We start from the raw sequence: 17,119 nt of genomic DNA on the forward strand, positions 1-17,119 counted from the left end.
ACGGTACCGGGGACCCAGGCGGCCTCCGCCCCGCCCCTACCTCGCTGAGCCGGCCGGCTAGGTCACCGCGTCCCGCCCCACTCGGCCCGGGCCTCCCAAGCGCAGCCTGCATCTCCCATGAGCCTCTTCGGCTGTCAGTTTTCGGAAGAAAAGTGACATCGGCGCTGAGGCGGCAGCTAAATCACGAATCGGCGTGGGCAGCGGCTGTTGGGCCCGGGTGGGAGGCGGGACTTCCGCTCCCTCGGGTTACGTCATCGGGAGGCGGAAGTGCGGCGGGGGCGGGAAGGTTGTAGAGCGGCACGTTGCGCTAGGTTTGCCGGTCTTTAAGTGGTCGCGCCCCCTTGGAGAGCGCGGTCCCGCGGCGAGGCCGTCCCTGGCGCACTCGCGTCCCCGGTAAGTAGGGCCGCCCGGCGGCTCCGGGGGGTGGAGGTGTATGGCTCCGGGGCTGACTTGCTGCCGTTGTCTCTGTGGCCACTGGGCAGTGGCCTCTCGGCTTTCCTCGCCTTCCAAAGTTTCTCACCCCTCCTCTCCTTCGTCTCCGCCACTGTCCCCGCCCAGCCCGCCCTCCGGGACCGCACGCAGGGACCCTCCTGAGGTGCAGGTGCAGCCCCGCCACCTCCCTGATTGACGTTTCCCTTCTGCAGATGTGCCTTCCTAAGCGGACTTCGCTAGCTCTGCGCACCAGCCACGGGAGACACCTAACCATGTTCTGTTCCAAACCGACGTCTGTTTGCTAGCGCTTGTACGTTCCCGGGCTCCCCTGAAGGCATCCTCACCGCGCCCACAGAGCCAGTCGCTCTCTGCTTCCTGAGCAGTGTTTACGCCTTTTAAAGAGCGCGTTTGTTAACCTATTTTAGCACGGTTGCTTTGAATGAGACTCTATTTTCCCTCCGATTATGTGTTCCTAGAGGGCAGGAGCACGACGTCGCTTATTTGGGATCTCCTTTTTAGCTTTCAGTGTACACAGTTGTTGCTGGCTACATTTTGTAGTAAGGGAAGCGAGAGGCACCGTAGATGAGTGATGTTTCTTCCTTCTGTGACCATATTGATGTTATCAAGTGATTGATAACATTTGGTGATGTTTGGTAAACAACCTAATGACGTATTAAAGGCAGCAATGCTTAATGTTGATATCAACAGCTGCAAGAATAGAGATTTAACCTTCACGCTCTAATTGAACACTTGACCTTGCGGAGTCTGTGTGCTTTTCAGATTTATGTTTCTGAAGAGATGAAGATAGTGGCAAACGTTTCATTGTAGGAAGGCTAGCTGTTCCCGACAACTTTTCATTTGTTATTAAAGTATGGTGCATTCTGTATGCATGTACACATTTTTTACAGGTGATTGTAAAGTGCTGACCAATTGCCACTGAACATAGTTGAAACAGAAAATAGGAAGATGGCAGCAAACCCTTCAGGACAAGGTAATGCATGCCGGAACTTATTTTATTACTAGGAACTTTTCCCCCACACAGTAAACATATTTTAATAGAAACTTAATAGAAACTTAAACTTTTAATAGAAACTTAAACTTAATAGAAACTTTGGCAAAGGGCATTTACTGTAGCCAGAATAAAAAATAAATAGCAAAGTAAAACCCCCATATTTAAAGCAAATCCAACATTGTATCAGATGTATAATATCCTTAATAGATATTAATCCTATCTTTTAATCTGTGTTAAGATTATTCACATTGTAAACCTTAGGTCCTCCTCTAACATCTGTTTTCTTGCTCTTTACTTGAAGTCAGAACCACTTTTAAAGAAGTTATATGGTCACCAGGCTATATCCATACCTTTATCTTCGTTTGCTCTAAAAATTTTATTACACATTTCACCTGTATTAAGCTAGCTCTCTAAGGCTAATCAAGTTAGACACATCCTAAAGAAGTTTTTATTTAAAGTATTAAATCTTACTTTGTAAGTAGTTTCCTGCTTCAAAAATTAAAGCAAACTTCTATTTCTTTTCCATATCAAGTTTAAATTCCTATTTGACCCACCATATTTTTTTTGTTACTCATCTTTGGTATGACCTGTTCTGATTTTTAAAAATCTTAGTTTTGTTTTGTCTTTTTTTTACTGATTCAGAGAGGGAGAGAAACATAAATGATGAGAGAGAATCACTGACCAGCTGCCTCCTGCACGCCCCCGCCGTGTATTTAGCTTGCAACCCAGGCATGTGCCCTTGTCTGGAATCGAACCTGGGACCCTTCAGTCCACAGGCCCACACTCTGTCCACTGAGCAGCCCGGCTAGGGCAGTTTTGTGTTATCTTAGTCTTCATATAAATGGAATCGTAAAGTGTGCACTTGTTTGTATCCAGCTTCTTTCACTCTGTGAGATGTACCCATGTTGTGCCAGCTATTAGTAGTTCATCCCTTTTTATTTCGGAGTCCCATTGTATTAATTTATTACAATTCATTGAATCATTCTCCTGTTAGGAGGCTTTGGGGTTTTGGCCATTGTGAATAAACCGCTTTTAATATTTGCTGTAAGCCTTTTTGTAGATATTTGGATAAATATCTAGGAATGGAGCAGCTCAGTGTATAGTCAACTTTATAAAAAACGGGCAAACGTTTTCCCAAAGTGCTTGTACCATTTGCATTCACTCCAGCAAAGTGTGAGAATTCTGGTTGCTCCCCATATATAGCCTTGGCTGTTGGTCTTTTCTGGGGGAGCCATTTTGGGGGTGTGAAGGGTCATGTCATTGTAGTAGTAACTTGCATTTCCTCGATGACCAATGTGGAGCACTTTTTCACATACTTATTGGCCATTGTAAATCTTCTGTTGTGAAGTGTTTGTTCATGTCTTCTGCTTCTTTTTAAAAACTGGGTTATTTTTATTTTGAAGTTTTTTTTATAGTCTGGATACTGGTCCTTTGTCGTTGCTAATTGCATTATCTAGATCATCTTGGAGTTGGTTTCTGTTGACTGCACTTTTTTTTAGTATAGGTCACACTTTACTTTTTCTTACTACACTTAGTGATTTGTTACTGGATACGGGATATTCTAATACATTGTAGAGATCCTGGGTTCTGTTGTATTCCCCTGTAATGTGATTTTTGTTCTAGCAGACGGCTTGGTTCAACTCTTACTCCAGATTGTCTCCCTTGTGTTGGGCAGCAACTGAAATCTCTGCTCATTCTTTTAGTTTCCAGCTGCTGCTTTATTGCTGGGCTCCCGCTGCTCTCCCCATATGTGTGCAGTTTACAGAAAGCAAAAACTGTGGGTGGATTTCATAGGCATGTTTTAGGCTTTACTCCTGCCTTTCCCTCTTAAATCCCTCCCCTAATATTTGGCTACTCTGCCAGCCCTGAACTCTGTCCTCTGATACCTCAAATCGGTAAGGTGAGCTGTCCAAGTTTTTTGTGGATTGAGGAGAGCTTCAGGCAAAAGGCCACAGATTCCCAAATCTCACCAGTTTCACTTTCTGCCAAATTTTGGTCAGTCTCTCATGCCTTCAAATAATAGAGTTACTGTAACCAAACTACTCTGCCATTCCTGGAAGTTGGAAGCCCGCTGAATCTATTTTAGTATATGAGTTGGATTTAGGGTAAACTAAAGGTTACATGAGTTTTATAAAAGTGTAGTAAAAAGCTAGTTGCAGTCATAGCTTTACCAGCTGTAACCAGCTAATACTGTTCTGTTCTCTCAAATCACAGGTCAGTATTCCCCTCTGGTTTTTGACCTCTTCTTTTCCAAGTTATAAGGACTCATATTGAAATTCAACAAAAATGAAAGCTAAGAGAAGTCTAATTTGAAAAGAAAGTATGCTAACCATCACTCAATGCAGCCCTAATGAAAATAAAATTTTAAATTATCTCTTTATTCTAGTAACACAAATACACGAGATTTACAATTCGCTGGTTACTCATTTTTTAGCAGTTGCAATAAAACACAATCATTTTTAGTGTGGCATTTGATTGATCCATAGTCAAATCCACTATGAAACACAGTCAAAACCACTTTGGCTTTTGTTACTGTTTTGTCAGAGATTTTGTTGGCGTCATGGAACTGCTGCTATTAGCCACCAGCAGAGGGAGTCCACGTCATGTTCTATAGACTCCCAGACTCTCGATGAAAATATTAAATTCTTATTTATTTGGATCTATTGCATTTTACTTTATTAAATATTTCTGCACTGTTTATGAGTATAGGGACTACTTCTTATGGGGATTGAATGTCAAGTGCCATAATTATAGTGATAACTGAAAGAACAATGACTAAACAATTCTTGACCCATACATTATAGTATATTAATGTCTCTGGTGTAGGGGACAGAATCCCATTGTGCCCACTAACCCCTCTTTCAGATCTAGCCTTCTATCATATTGTCGTAGTGTCAGGTCTGCTGAATTTCATAAGCTCTTGGCAGATAGTTACTGATGTCTCATATTCTTCTTAGCATCCATAGTAGTGTGGAACATTATTCTTAGATTGAAGTAACATTTTGAGAATTTTAATATATAAAGGCAGATCCTCAAACTGGAATTTGTCCAAGGTACCATTCTTGTGTAAAGAGTCTTTCATTATTGGTAATACTGTATCAAGGTCCTGTGATCATGTGGTGGTAGTTGGATTGGTCTAACCTGAGAATCCTGGTGAAATACTGAGTAAAGAATGTGAATTCTTCTCTTTGATTATTTTATAATGATCTCAAAATGCTTGTAGAAATATCTATAAAGCCCTAGCCCGTTTGGCTCAGTGGATAGAGCGTCGGCCTGCGGACTGAAGGGTCCTGGGTTCGATTCCGGTCAAGGGCATGTACCTTGGTTGCAGGCACATCCCCAATAGGGGGTGTGCAGGAGGCAACTGATTGATGTTTCTCTCTCATCGATGTTTTTAACTCTCTATCCCTCTCCCTTCCTCTCTATAAAAAATCAATAAAATATATATACTTTTTTTTTTAAAAAAGAAAGAAATATCTATAAACCCTGCAGATCAAGTGGTAGAAACTGTTGACTAGGGGCCACTCTTGATGCTCTTAGCTGTGATTTTAGGGTGCTCTGTAGGAAGTGGGTGGCTTTACTCCTGGGAGGTTGTCTTGGTTGACCTCAGACCCAAGTAGAAGTCTTACCTAAACCATCTATGGTCCAGAAGAAAGCAAATTTACCCTTCTGGCTTGTTCTAAGGTATTCTACTTTTGAATTCAGAGTTTGTTCCAGTGCATCATTTGCTTTTCTGGAATTTTTTAGCTTAGCTACAGTTCCCTGTATCTACCCCTTCCTCCTGAACCTAAACAAAAAAGTACACAGCTATACTTTATAAACAGACATATACTTACTAGTAGAAACAAAACACCTAAATGTTAACACTAACTTAATTATTAACATAGTAACTATTATTTCCACCCTTTCTTTACAACTGTTTATTTATGTACTTTAACTTTCCTTTTTGCATCTTATTGTGAATTCATGGCTCACAGATTTGATTTGTTCCATCTAGCTATACTTATTATTCTCTTTAATGTCCCAATTGTGTCAGCCTGGTTAATCTCAAACTGGCTTCTTTCTTCTTTGAGCATATCCTGAGTCTTTAAAAAAAAACACTTCTTGCTTTCTGACAAGATATTCCAGGTCCACTTGATTATTTTCCTTCCCTATGACATGGAACTAGTACTCCCCGAGAACCCTGGTTCCTTTTAACGGAGGATAGTATAAAATATTTTCTTGTGAACAAATTAATCTCTAGGGAATTTATATTTCTCTAAACACCACTTCAGTTCTTTCCAATGTGGTAGCTTATTTTGCTCATCATATAATTAAACACTATTGGATTTTTTACTTTTCTTTTCAAAAATTTTCTTTTTTATATTTATAGTACCTCTAAATCTAAAAAGATGTAACTATATAATTCCTTTCTAAATATACAACAGGCTCTTCTGAAAAAAAGGGGAAAAAAAACTTGTCCTATAGTTGAAAATATAGCTGGTGGTGTAACTTGCTTTAAATATATACAGCTTCATATATACACATGGGAAAGTACCAGCTTTCCCCTTTTTTTGAAAAAATAAGAGTCTTTGGGGCCTCAGAGAGAGAAAAGCATTGATCAGCTGCCTCCTGCATGGCCCCCATCAGTGTTGAAGCCTGAAACCGGGGCATGTGCCCCGAACTGGTAGCCTCTCGGTGCTTGGGACGATGCTCAACCAACTGAGCCACTGCGGCAGGGCCCCAGTTTTCTTTCCCATTGAAAGCATTCCTCACTTTACAAAGAACTCACTTTTGGATTCCCGTAAATAACACATTCCAGTATATACCTAGTCCTCCATAAATATCTTACCTTAATTTGTATTACATCACTTTTAGGGAAGTTCCTAGTGTATAAAATCAATAATACTCATATTCTGAATTTCCCATAGAATATATTATCAGATCATTTATACACATTTATTTGTTTATTTGGATAACAGGCCAACCATGAGGTAGTACATAGATTGACAATACCATAGCCTTCCTTAGTGAAATAACACTGACAATCAAAGAAACTCTATTAATTTAGAAATTATATATTAATTTTGAGCCTATAGTTACTAATTTTCACACCTGATTTCCACAGTAACAAGGCGTTAACTCCAGCAACCTGTGCTCTGATTGTCAAACATGCATGAATTTTTTTAAGGAGGCTATTCCTTCTTAACCAAGCCAAGAAAGACATGTGGTTTTTTATGAGAAGTTGGTGAATTATATGCAGTTGTTGTTTTTGTAAGTAAAAATTGGTCAGATATAGGCAGTTTAATAAATTTAACTTAATACATAAATTAAAAGTTCTCTTAGAGTGGTTATTATATTTATGTAATATTCCTAGTTGTATAAAGATGAGTTGATATTTATGGTTTGTGATGGCCAGCCTAATTAGAGGTCTAAATTTGTAAGAAGTTATTTAACTGTTAAGAATATTTTTTTGTGTGGCCTTTATTTGTATAGCACCTTCTTTTTAAACCCCTTTGGCAGATTGCCTTGGCGATCAGTTGCTTTGGTATTAAAGTAAAGGTCTAAAGCTGTGGTTTGTAAACTACAGTAGCTCCCCCTTATTCATGAGGAGAATGTTCCAAGACCCCCTGGCTACCGGAAACCTCAGATAGTACTGCGCCCTATGTATAGTATGTCTTTCCTATACATAATACCTATGAGAAAGTTGAATTTATAAATTGGGCCTAGTAACAAATTAACAACAATAACTAATGATAAAATAGAATAGTTATAACAATACACTGTAATAAAAGTTATGTGAATGTGGTCTCTCTCAACATATCTTACTGTACTGTACGTGCAGCACGGATACACTGGACAAAGGGATGATTCACATCCCGGACGGGATGGAGTGGGATGGCACGAGATTTAGCTGAAAATGCTGCAAACTCAGTGTATATATTTTGTATGTACATGTTGGAATTAAATTCAGATTTTTAAAACATAGTGTGTTACTGCTTCTGGGCCAAGGTCTTCTGTAAGATCAAGCCCATCGTTAAGTATCGATAAAGAATATACTCTTTTGTACCCTGTCAGTTATGCTCCATTTCTTTCTCAGAATTGCTTTCTAATCAGCTGCAATTCTTTGACTTATTCCTTGAAAGATTGTGTCATTTCTGAATGAAAGCAGTTGAGAAAAAGAAACATTGTTTTGATCTAAGTATGTCTAATGCTTTATTCTTCCATGAAAGAGACTTTCATAAAGAGACCTAAAAGTGAGAACTAAGAAAATCTCCACTCCCAGAGATTGACTGCGCAGGATAGAGGTTAGTCCTTGCAGTATTGGGGCCTCAGAGATTTTGTTAAAAAACAAATGTTGTTACCCATAACTTGATGATTAAAATTCTTTAGAATTGAGTTTTAAAAGTCCTTGGTCAGCATTATGCTTTGCATATATCCATGTATTAAGCTGTTACAGTTGCTGGGAAATAGCAGTAGGGAAACGGTAACCATCTAAAGAGACTACTTATTAGTGAGTTCATTATCATGTTAGAGAAGAGAATTTTGCTGCCTGGGTTTCTGGATGGCCTAAAATAGCTCTAAAATGTTTTTTATTTCTTTTTCTTCTCCCAACCTTCTTTTTTTTAGGTTTTCAAAACAAAAATAGAGTTGCAATCTTGGCAGAATTGGACAAAGAGAAAAGAAAATTACTAATGCAGAACCAATCTTCAACAAATCATCCTGGAGCTAGGTACCGAAGAATAATGTGATATTTAAGTTCAGTGATATAAAAAATATCTTGGACAAAATAATTCAAGTTGGTTGGCAATGGTTTTTTTTAATATTGGAATTTACATTATATTTTGTTCCCTAGCTAGATTTGAAAAAATTATTTAATTGATTCTATTTTAAATATTTTAATTCTAATTAGAACATTTAATTTTCCCTACAGACTACTTTTATGAAAAGATAAGCATTTTGTATGAGTTTTGTTTGTAACTTAAATTATTCCAGTGTCCCACTTTTTTTAAAATATATTTTTATTGATTTCAGAGAGGGAGGGAGAGATTGAAACATCAATGATGAAAGAGAATCATTGATCAGCTGCCCCCTGCACACCCCACACTGGGGATCAAGCCTGCAACCCAGGCATGTGCCCCAACCGGGAATTAAACCATGAACTCCTGGTTCATGGGTAGACGCTCAAACACTGAGCTATGCTGGTTGGATTCCAGTGTCCCACTTTTTTAAGCATTCTGCAAAGTAGGTAAATTTATAGCTTAATGCCCTTTATTCAGTTTGTGCCATCTTAAATCTCTTCCCTCAGATCTATTATCCCATCCAGCCACTACCCTAACTGTCCCATCTTTTCCAGCCAGACCTCTTATAGAGTTGTTTATGCTCACCTCTCCTTTCTTACTTATTTACACCTCAATCCACTACCAGGTGTCTCCTTCCCACTTCCTAGAATGGGTTTGAGCCTAGTTCACTTGCAACCACCTTGTGGCTAAAGCTGCTAGACCAAAGTCCTTTTCTAGTTAGAGACCTTAGCATTATTTGACACCACTGATCACTCTCTCCTTCTTAAAAATACTCTTTTGTTGGCTTCCATTCACTCACTGTTACACTATCTTGCTTTCTTTTGCAGACGTTTCTCCACTGCCTGTCTCTTGAATGTTGATGTTCCTCAGGGTTCTGTTCTAGGCCGTTTCTCAGTCTACATCTTTTCACCAGACCGTTGCATCCACTTTCACAGCCTGTTAATTGCGTGCAGATAACTTTGACACATTTGCATTTTTAGCCTAGTCCTTTCTCCCCAGCACCAGGCTGCCTCCTGAACATCTCCATTTTGATGTCCTCCAGGCATTTTAAACTAGTAGTCCCCAAACTGAACTCATCTTCCCTTCCTTTAACTGACTACTTAATATTCTTGTGTGTGTGTGTTTTGTCTCAGTGAGAGGTACAGATCTACTAGTTACCAAAGTCAGAAATTCGAATTTTAATTGTTTATCATTTAATTACTATCTCCAAGCATTTACCATTCTCTTACGTTTACACTTTGAAATGTGTTTCAAATCTGTCCACTTTTCTTCATTGCCCTGGTCCTGGCACTGTCATTTCTTTCCTGGTTACTATAACTGCTTCCTCACTGGATTTCCTGTAGTCTCTCAAATACATTTGTCAGTCATGTCAGTTAGGATGTTTTAATCTGGAAATAACAAAAAACCAACAGTTTCCATACACATTAGGATACATGTTAATCAGGAATGTGAAGATCAGGTGGTTCAGAGCAGTTTAATGCGGTGGCACAACTGTGTCAGCAGTGATCCAGCTTCCTTTCCTCTTTGCTCTCTCCATGAGTCAGCAGCTCCCTTATGGTCAAAATATGACTGCGATATCCTAGGCCTCACCTCTACACCAAGCCACCTGGAGAGGCAAAGGCCAGGAGGTTCCTACCCTATGTTCCTTTTGTAAGAGTGAGGAATATATTCTCAGGAGCCTTCCAACAGACTACCTATCAAATCTAGTTGCTCAAAATGGTGTATCTTTCTCTTGCCTAAGCCAGAAACCAGCAAAGGGGATGGCATTGTCTTACACCAAAGTTCTCCCCTGAGGAATGAGCCTGGCCTGCCCGGAAGCATGAAATCACTGATAATTGAACTAAGTTCGGGTTCCGTTAGCAAGAAGAGAAACAGCTGTTGAGGTGACCCGCACTGTCTGCCATTGCAGTGTTCTTTCTGAATTGCCGTGTGGCGCTTCTGATCATGTCGCTCCTCTGCTTATACCATTCCTTGGAAGTCTCCCTTTATTGCTAGGATAAGGTCTACATTTCTTCATTTCTTTCACAAAGCTCTTCATGTCCTGGCACCTACCTTCCCCTCCAGCCTCATTTTTTGCCAACCCTCTTTACCCTTCCCCAACCCCGACCTCCAGTCCTACTAAACTGTGACTTCTTCAAACACGTCAAGCTCTGCTGCCCTGGGTCCTTTTGCAGGCCATACCTTCTGCTTGAAACATTCAAGTCTTCAGTTTTCATTATAAATGTAATTTATGGTAGATTGGAATACCTCAAATCCGTTTGAAAGTAAGGGACCATAAATCATCAATAAAAAGGACATAATTTGAAGCCCTAGTAAATAACAGGCTTTCTTCGTGTATATTAATGTAGACAGTGAGAGAAGGAAAAACATATTCTGGAAGGTCTTTTTCTATCCCAATATATAATGAAAAAATGTGATTCAGAAGTAAGCAAGCCTGTATGTGAAACAGCCACGTAACTAAGATTCCTGTTTCAGCATCGCACTTTCGAGACCCTCTCTTAATAAGGACTTCCGGGATCACGCTGAGCAGCAGCATATTGCCGCCCAACAGAAGGCGGCGTTGCAGGTGAGCAAAGTGCAACTGACATTCTTGTCTCTGGAGATTCCTGGGTCTTGGAAGCCAACACAATTCCTGTTTTGTATTTCAGTGGAGCAATATCAATAAAAATGTTCCACACATAATTGCAGTGGTTTGCTGATGTTCAATTGTGCCCAGAGGATTTGAAGGACCAAAACAGCAGTAATGAAAATATCTTTTATGGTGTCGACTCGGTCATGATTGATTCTGTGCTGTACCTGGCAAGGGATTGCTTGCACACGAGAGTTTAGGATATTTGGATGCACAGAATGATCTTAAAAGCTGAACTGGCTAGTACATATATATTTTTTCCAATTAGACCCTTGGATGGTCTTACTGGTATATTATTGTTGTGTGAGTTCTTTTTGTAATGTCTGCATGGCTGTTTTACAGGAAATGATTAAAGCATCCTCTTACTATAGGAAAGTAATCCATCAGTTTAAAAATATATTTTCTTCATGGTAATAAACAGTTTCAGTACTACTCTGATCTTCGATAATTTAAGATTCCCAGAGACATCATTATCTTTGCTTTTAAACCTCAGAATTTCAGAATTTGAAGGGACATTAGAGATCATCTCACTTTTTTTGTTGTTGTTAATCCTCACCCGAGGATATTTTTCCATTGATTTTTAGAGAGTGCAAGGGAAGGAGAGAGACACAGAGAGAGAAACATCGATGTGAGGGAGACACATCGGTTGGTTGCCCCCCACACGTGCCCTGACCGGGGCTGGTGATCAAGCCTGCAACTGAGGTATGTGCCCTTGACTGGAATCGAACCCGGGACCCTTCAGTCCACAGGCCACAGTGCTCTCTCCACTGAGCTAAACAGGCTAGGGGGAGATAATCTCACTTTAGACGACATAAAAGCAGTCCTTTCTTTAGTGACACAGGAAGTCACTGGTGGTTTTCTGTTATTTATATTCTAGCATTCATCTGCCTTCTCCCCCTCCTCCTTCCAACTACTGCCCTTCTTTCTCAAGCTCCTGCTTTGTTGATCAAAAGCAGAGTACTTGGGGACCATTATTGCTAGTTTCTCTCCATTTCAAGGAACAAAGTATATCATTTGTGCTTTTGACTCATTTATTGACTGAAAAGAATCATTGGGGAGAAAGTATGTATGATAGATGAGTACCTGGTGCAACTTGTTAATATGAATTCTTTATTATTGTCCATCTCCTGGGTATTTTAACAAAATAAGCACAAGCACTGATTGTTAAAATAAATTTGGTCTCAAAAGAAAAAGAAAAAAATTGATCTCAAGCACTCAGAAAAGATAATTAATTTTAATGCCTTGGCTGAAGAATTGTGACTCTTAATAGCTTACTTGCCTTTTTTTTAAACTCTTTCCCAGCATGCACATGCCCATTCATCTGGATACTTCATAACTCAAGACTCCGCATTTGGAAATCTTATTCTTCCTGTTTTACCTCGCCTGGACCCAGAATGAAGAGATTATTTGTAATGACATTGACTTTGTAATATCAAACGCCAAAGCTACTATCGTTCAGTGCTATACAAGCTGTGACTTTCAGAATCGGTGAACTTATATTTTTTACTTCCTTAAAAGAAAGGTATGTGTAAGTGAAAGCAAAAAAAAAAAAAGGTAACCAGGATGATGAGAGCTTTGGAAGCTGTATTATCTGAGGACTGATTATGCTACTGTGACTGTAACTTATTTGTAATGCAGTTTGATTTTAAGGCTAAATCAGACTCTCAATTAGATGGTCACACAAACTCACTCCCCACCCCGCAAGCCCCCAAATAGTTGGACTGAGTACATCATGTCCACAGAGACTTTAAAAGCCATTTACAGTACTTTAAAGAAATGAGGGTGCTTTTTAAAATGTGAACCAAAAGGTTTAAATAAGTTACATTCATATTTGCTGTGTATAGAATTGGTATCAGTGTACCTTTTGAGTTTATAGTCAACATATCCTCCTGAAATATTCTTTAACTCGTAACTGGTTTCCTTTCAATTTTAAAAGAAAATCCAAGATTAAGTTACTAAATGAAACATCGTTTATAAACCTATGCCACTATAAATTAGGTGACAGAATACTATTAAAAATAAATGTATGAAATGTGGTGGTTTTAAATTTTATACATGCTCTTATTTAGTGTTACTACAGTGGTGTACCTGCATGGTTTTATTGTCCGTTTTTGTTCTAATTAGAAACTTGTGCAAGCTGGACCCCTTTTTAATTCCTTTAAGGGGAATGGCGTTGGGTTTTCATTATGACACATCTTTAACAGGATCTGGAGTGCATGCATCCCTACAGCCTTACCCTAGTCCTACAGAATCAGAAATCTCTTAATTCAAAATAAAGTCTGAAAACCATGGGCTGGAGAATTCAGTTTTCATGATATATCTTTATAAATTCATAGATTTGTAGGTCTCTGAAACTTAGAGATCATTTGGCTAAAATCTACATTATTTTTACTTCTAATAGGACTCAGATTATTTTATACTATATCACAGGTACAGTATTTTACATACTGCTTATGACTCACCTCATCTTGGCCTTGAGTCCCCATGCTCTCTAGTGGTAGGATAAAATTTAAACTTAAATTTCCAGTTTGGGTCAATATTTAATCAAAGTTCTTCTCCCTTTTCAAAAAGTTTCTTCTCCTTCCCTAGACATTTGCACCAACCACATAGCCCCATCTTGCCCAAACTACTTAAAGCAAAAGTGAGCAAAAGAATTGGCTGTGCCATTTAGATGCCTTCTCTTGAAAATCTGAATTGATTTTCTTCATTTGGGTGAGTTGGCAGCTGTCCCCACTGTAACGGTCACCATTGCGGCCAAGGTGCCCTTACTCCTGCTGCTGAGCTCCCTGGGGGCTTGGGCTCCTGATCTGCCTCAGGTCTCGCCAGCTTCTTTTAGTGGTCCTCACTTTTTTGAATGTGACTAAGTTTCTGTTCTTTGTGATACACGACCTACATCCATGGTTCTATATCTACTTGATACTAGGGAGATAGGAAATTTGGATTGTAGTTTTTATACTATCAAAGCCTCTACCTAATGTGTGACTTTTATAACTTAGGTTAAAGAGATCTTTTTTCCAGTGATATCTTTTCTAGTGTCCTAGCCTTTTAAATAGATGTTGCTTAAATCATGCACTCCTGGCTAGTAAACACTCTCTCCCCTGCTCCCTGAAATCATTTTCAAATTCAACTCAATTCCATATGTATTGATTAATATCTACTCTGTAAAACACTGTGCTTCATGGGGCGGGGAGGAGGGATGATGAGTGATACCTGCTCTTAAAGAGTTCACAGTGGCAGAGCCTACTCTGGTGCAGCAGTAATGCTCACGGAAGTCGGAATGCAGTGAGTGGCACGGGAGAGCATCCTGGAGCCGGCAGCAGTCTAGATAGGCCTAGAAGTACTGGCGTGATTTCACCTGGCAAGGCAGGGAAGAGCTGCTCCAGGTCAAGAGTTCATAATCAGAGAAGCAGGAACTAAGGCCCTTGCGAGGACTACAGAGGACGTGGGAAAGGGCAGCAGTGGACTCGGTCAGAAGCCCTGAGATGAAGTTTCATTATTGCTTCCCTTGGATTATGGGTGAATTTGCCTAACTTGCTTAATCTCTCTTTACATGTCACTCCATCTGCAATACAGGAAGAGAACACACTTTGTCTCCTTCATTAGAGTGACAGGATGTAGTAATAGGAGGTTTTGTTCCTTGAATCTTGTTGCTGTGTGTTTGTGTCTTACTTATGGTGTTGATTGTATGTTCCATCAGTAGATAAGATCTCTGAAGGCAAGAGTTTTTGTTTCTCTCCCTTCCTCTTTGTTTACTACTGTATTCTGCTTAGAATAGCGTTTGGCATGTAGTAGACAGTCAGTACCTACTTATTGAAGGAAGGGAGAAAGGAAGGACGGACTATATATGGCCTGGGTGGTGATGTAAAGGGTATTGTTGTTGTTTTTTTACTGTGTGTCATGGTAATAAAGTTTTGAAAGCCACTGCTACATAATACAGATGATAGTACTTTGTATGATTCTGGAATAAAAACTGAAATGACACAATTTCAAAGGCAGATTTTTTTTCCTGAACCATCTATAAGCTGTCTCATTAAGTTGTCTCAGTTCTTTGCTTCACTTTAGCAACAGAATCTCTTAGTCATCTACTCAGCATTTATTCTTTCTTTGCCCCTTCCCCCTTCCCCAGTACAGCCAACATGCTTCAGGGGAAGCTGACCGCCCAGCAACAGGAGTGGGCCTTACATGTTCCTGACCAGTCAGGGAATTCATTTCCTTTTGCCACAGCCGGTCAGCACATGGTATCTCACAGACCGCAGGAACTGGTTCAGCATTGCACGTGTTACCCACATTCAACCCAAATGAGACTCCAGGAGAGGATTGTTGGGTTTATGGAAAAGACATGTTCTCACATTTCTGAGAACACTACCCAAAAGGTTTCTTTCTCTCTAGATCTGTAAAGGAAGTGCATGTATATACTTATGCTGCTCCGCTTACCATGGGGTTACGTGCCAATAAACCCATCGTAAGTTGAAAAATTTAAGTAGAAAATACATTTAACCTACTAAATAGCATACCTTAGTCCAGCCTACCTTTAACATGCTGAGACCACAACATCTAAAACACGCTGACAATACAGTGCACTGCAGAGTATTGTTTCTTTGCCCTCATGATCGTGTGCCTGATTGGAGCTGACTTCCTATGACCGCCGTGCTGCAAGGAAGCCCAAGCTAAGCACGTGGAGAGGCCATACGGTGGAGCACTGAGGTGCCAGACATGTGAGTGAAGCCACTTTGGACCTTCCTTCTCAGCCCAGCCACCAGCTGAATGCAGCCAAGCGAGTGACCCCAATTGATGCCACCTAGAGCAGAATTGCCCAGCTGAGCAGAATTTCCACAGAATTGTAAGAAATAATAAATTGTTGCTGTTTTAAACCTCTATGTTTTGGAGTAGTTCATAATGCAGCAAAAAATAATGGGAACACTCTTGATCTCCAAACTCCCATATGCATTGCCAACATGACGTCTCTACTTGAAAGTCTAATGGGCATCCAAGTCCAAAATCGGACTCTTGATCTCTCACCCTCCCAGCATTTCCCACCCAGTAAAAGGCTACTTGCACAGCTGTAAACACAGGAGTCATTCTAGACGCCTTTCTCACGCTCCTCTTTCAGTCTAGCAGCTCCATAATCCCATGAATTCTCACCAGTTCCTCTGCTATCATTTTGCTCCAAGCCACCATCATATTCACCTAGACCAGTGGTCGGCAAACGCATTAGTCAACAGAGCCAAATATTAACAGTACAAAAATTGCAATTTCTTTTGAGAGCCAAATTTTTTTAAACTTAAACTATGTAGGTAGGTACATTGTTATTAACTTAATTAGGGTACTCCTAAGCTGGCCTTTGCTAAAAACTCAAGGGGCCAAAGAGCCGCACGTGGTCGGCAAACCGCGGCTCGCGAGCCACATGCGGCTCTTTGGCCCCTTGAGTCGCGGTTTGCCGACCACTGACCTAGACTACTGCAATAGCCCCTAACTGGTCTTCCTTTTCCACATTTGTCCCCTGCCCTTCAAAGTTGATAATATTCAATACAGCAGCCAGAGTGATACTTTAAGAATGTAAGACACATGGCCCTGGTTGCTGTGGCTCAGTTGGTTGAGCCTCGTACCATGCACCAAGAGGTTACCAGTTTGATTCCTGGGCAGGGCACATGCCTGGGTTGCTGGCTTGATCCCCAGTAGGGGGTGAGCAGGAGGCAGTGATCAATGAATCTCTCTCGTCATTGATGTTTCTATCTCTCCCTCTCCCTCTCTGAAATCAATTAAAAAATGTATTTTTTTAAAAAAGGAATTTAGCTGCGACCCCTTCACATGCTTCTCCAGTGCGGTCTTCTGGAACCCTTATCACGGCCACAGCTGTTGCCTCCATCGGGGAGATTCGGAGCCTCGCAGTGTTGTAGCAACTACAGCGAAGCTGGCAGCCACACTTCTGTTAAGAAAACAGGAGTGTGCGCCAGCCCCGCATTCTCATTATGGAGCTATTAATTCAAGTTCTCTTCGGAAAGCAACCAACAGTGAAAATACAGGCTCTGAGCAGCCACAAGCAGGAGCTCAGCCCTCCAACCAGGGAGGCACAGACCTTTAGGGAACCGAGTTCCCCCCCGTTTAGCCACTTTGTGAGACAGATGCCAAGCTGCTCCCTTTGATCTGCTAGGCTCCTCGGGAATGGAGAGGGCCTGCAGGTGACAGTGGTCGGCCTGGAGGCTGTTCAACATGGCTAACTTCTGAGGCTGCAGAATCCAAGAGGACTGGCCGCCCCTTCGAGAA

The 17,119-nt window shown here is 40.7% G+C and overlaps 1 protein-coding gene across 4 annotated transcripts; it reads left to right on the forward strand.

Moving 5' to 3' along the window:
- Positions 1–260: 260 nt before the first annotated feature.
- On the forward strand, positions 261–14,839 carry INIP (INTS3 and NABP interacting protein). Of its 4 annotated transcripts, XM_079791096.1 has the most exons (6): positions 320–393; positions 1,341–1,423; positions 7,657–7,731; positions 8,054–8,156; positions 10,702–10,792; positions 12,158–14,839. In XM_079791096.1, the coding sequence occupies exons 4-6, from the start codon at positions 8,119–8,121 to the stop codon at positions 12,251–12,253; spliced, it is 225 nt and encodes a 74-aa protein (XP_079647222.1). In that variant the 5' UTR covers positions 320–393; positions 1,341–1,423; positions 7,657–7,731; positions 8,054–8,118; the 3' UTR covers positions 12,254–14,839. The 4 variants fall into 4 exon arrangements, with proteins under 4 accessions (XP_079647221.1, XP_079647224.1, XP_079647222.1 ...); XM_079791095.1 differs by lacking the exon at positions 7,657–7,731 and having other exon boundaries at positions 261–393; XM_079791097.1 differs by lacking the exon at positions 320–393 and having other exon boundaries at positions 7,659–7,731.
- Positions 14,840–17,119: the final 2,280 nt, after the last annotated feature.

Source organism: Cnephaeus nilssonii (genome assembly GCF_951640355.1).
Source record: "Cnephaeus nilssonii genome assembly, chromosome: 14".
Taxonomy (NCBI): Eukaryota; Metazoa; Chordata; class Mammalia; order Chiroptera; family Vespertilionidae; genus Cnephaeus; species Cnephaeus nilssonii.

Excerpts from the sequence above, each read along its gene's own strand:
- INIP (XM_079791095.1), top strand. The coding sequence starts at position 1,399 with ATGGCAGCAAACCCTTCAGGACAAG. Across the intron at positions 1,424-8,053 it reads AGCAAACCCTTCAGGACAAG|GTTTTCAAAACAAAAATAGA; the intron begins GTAATGCATGCC and ends TCTTTTTTTTAG. Across the intron at positions 8,157-10,701 it reads ACAAATCATCCTGGAGCTAG|CATCGCACTTTCGAGACCCT; the intron begins GTACCGAAGAAT and ends TTCCTGTTTCAG.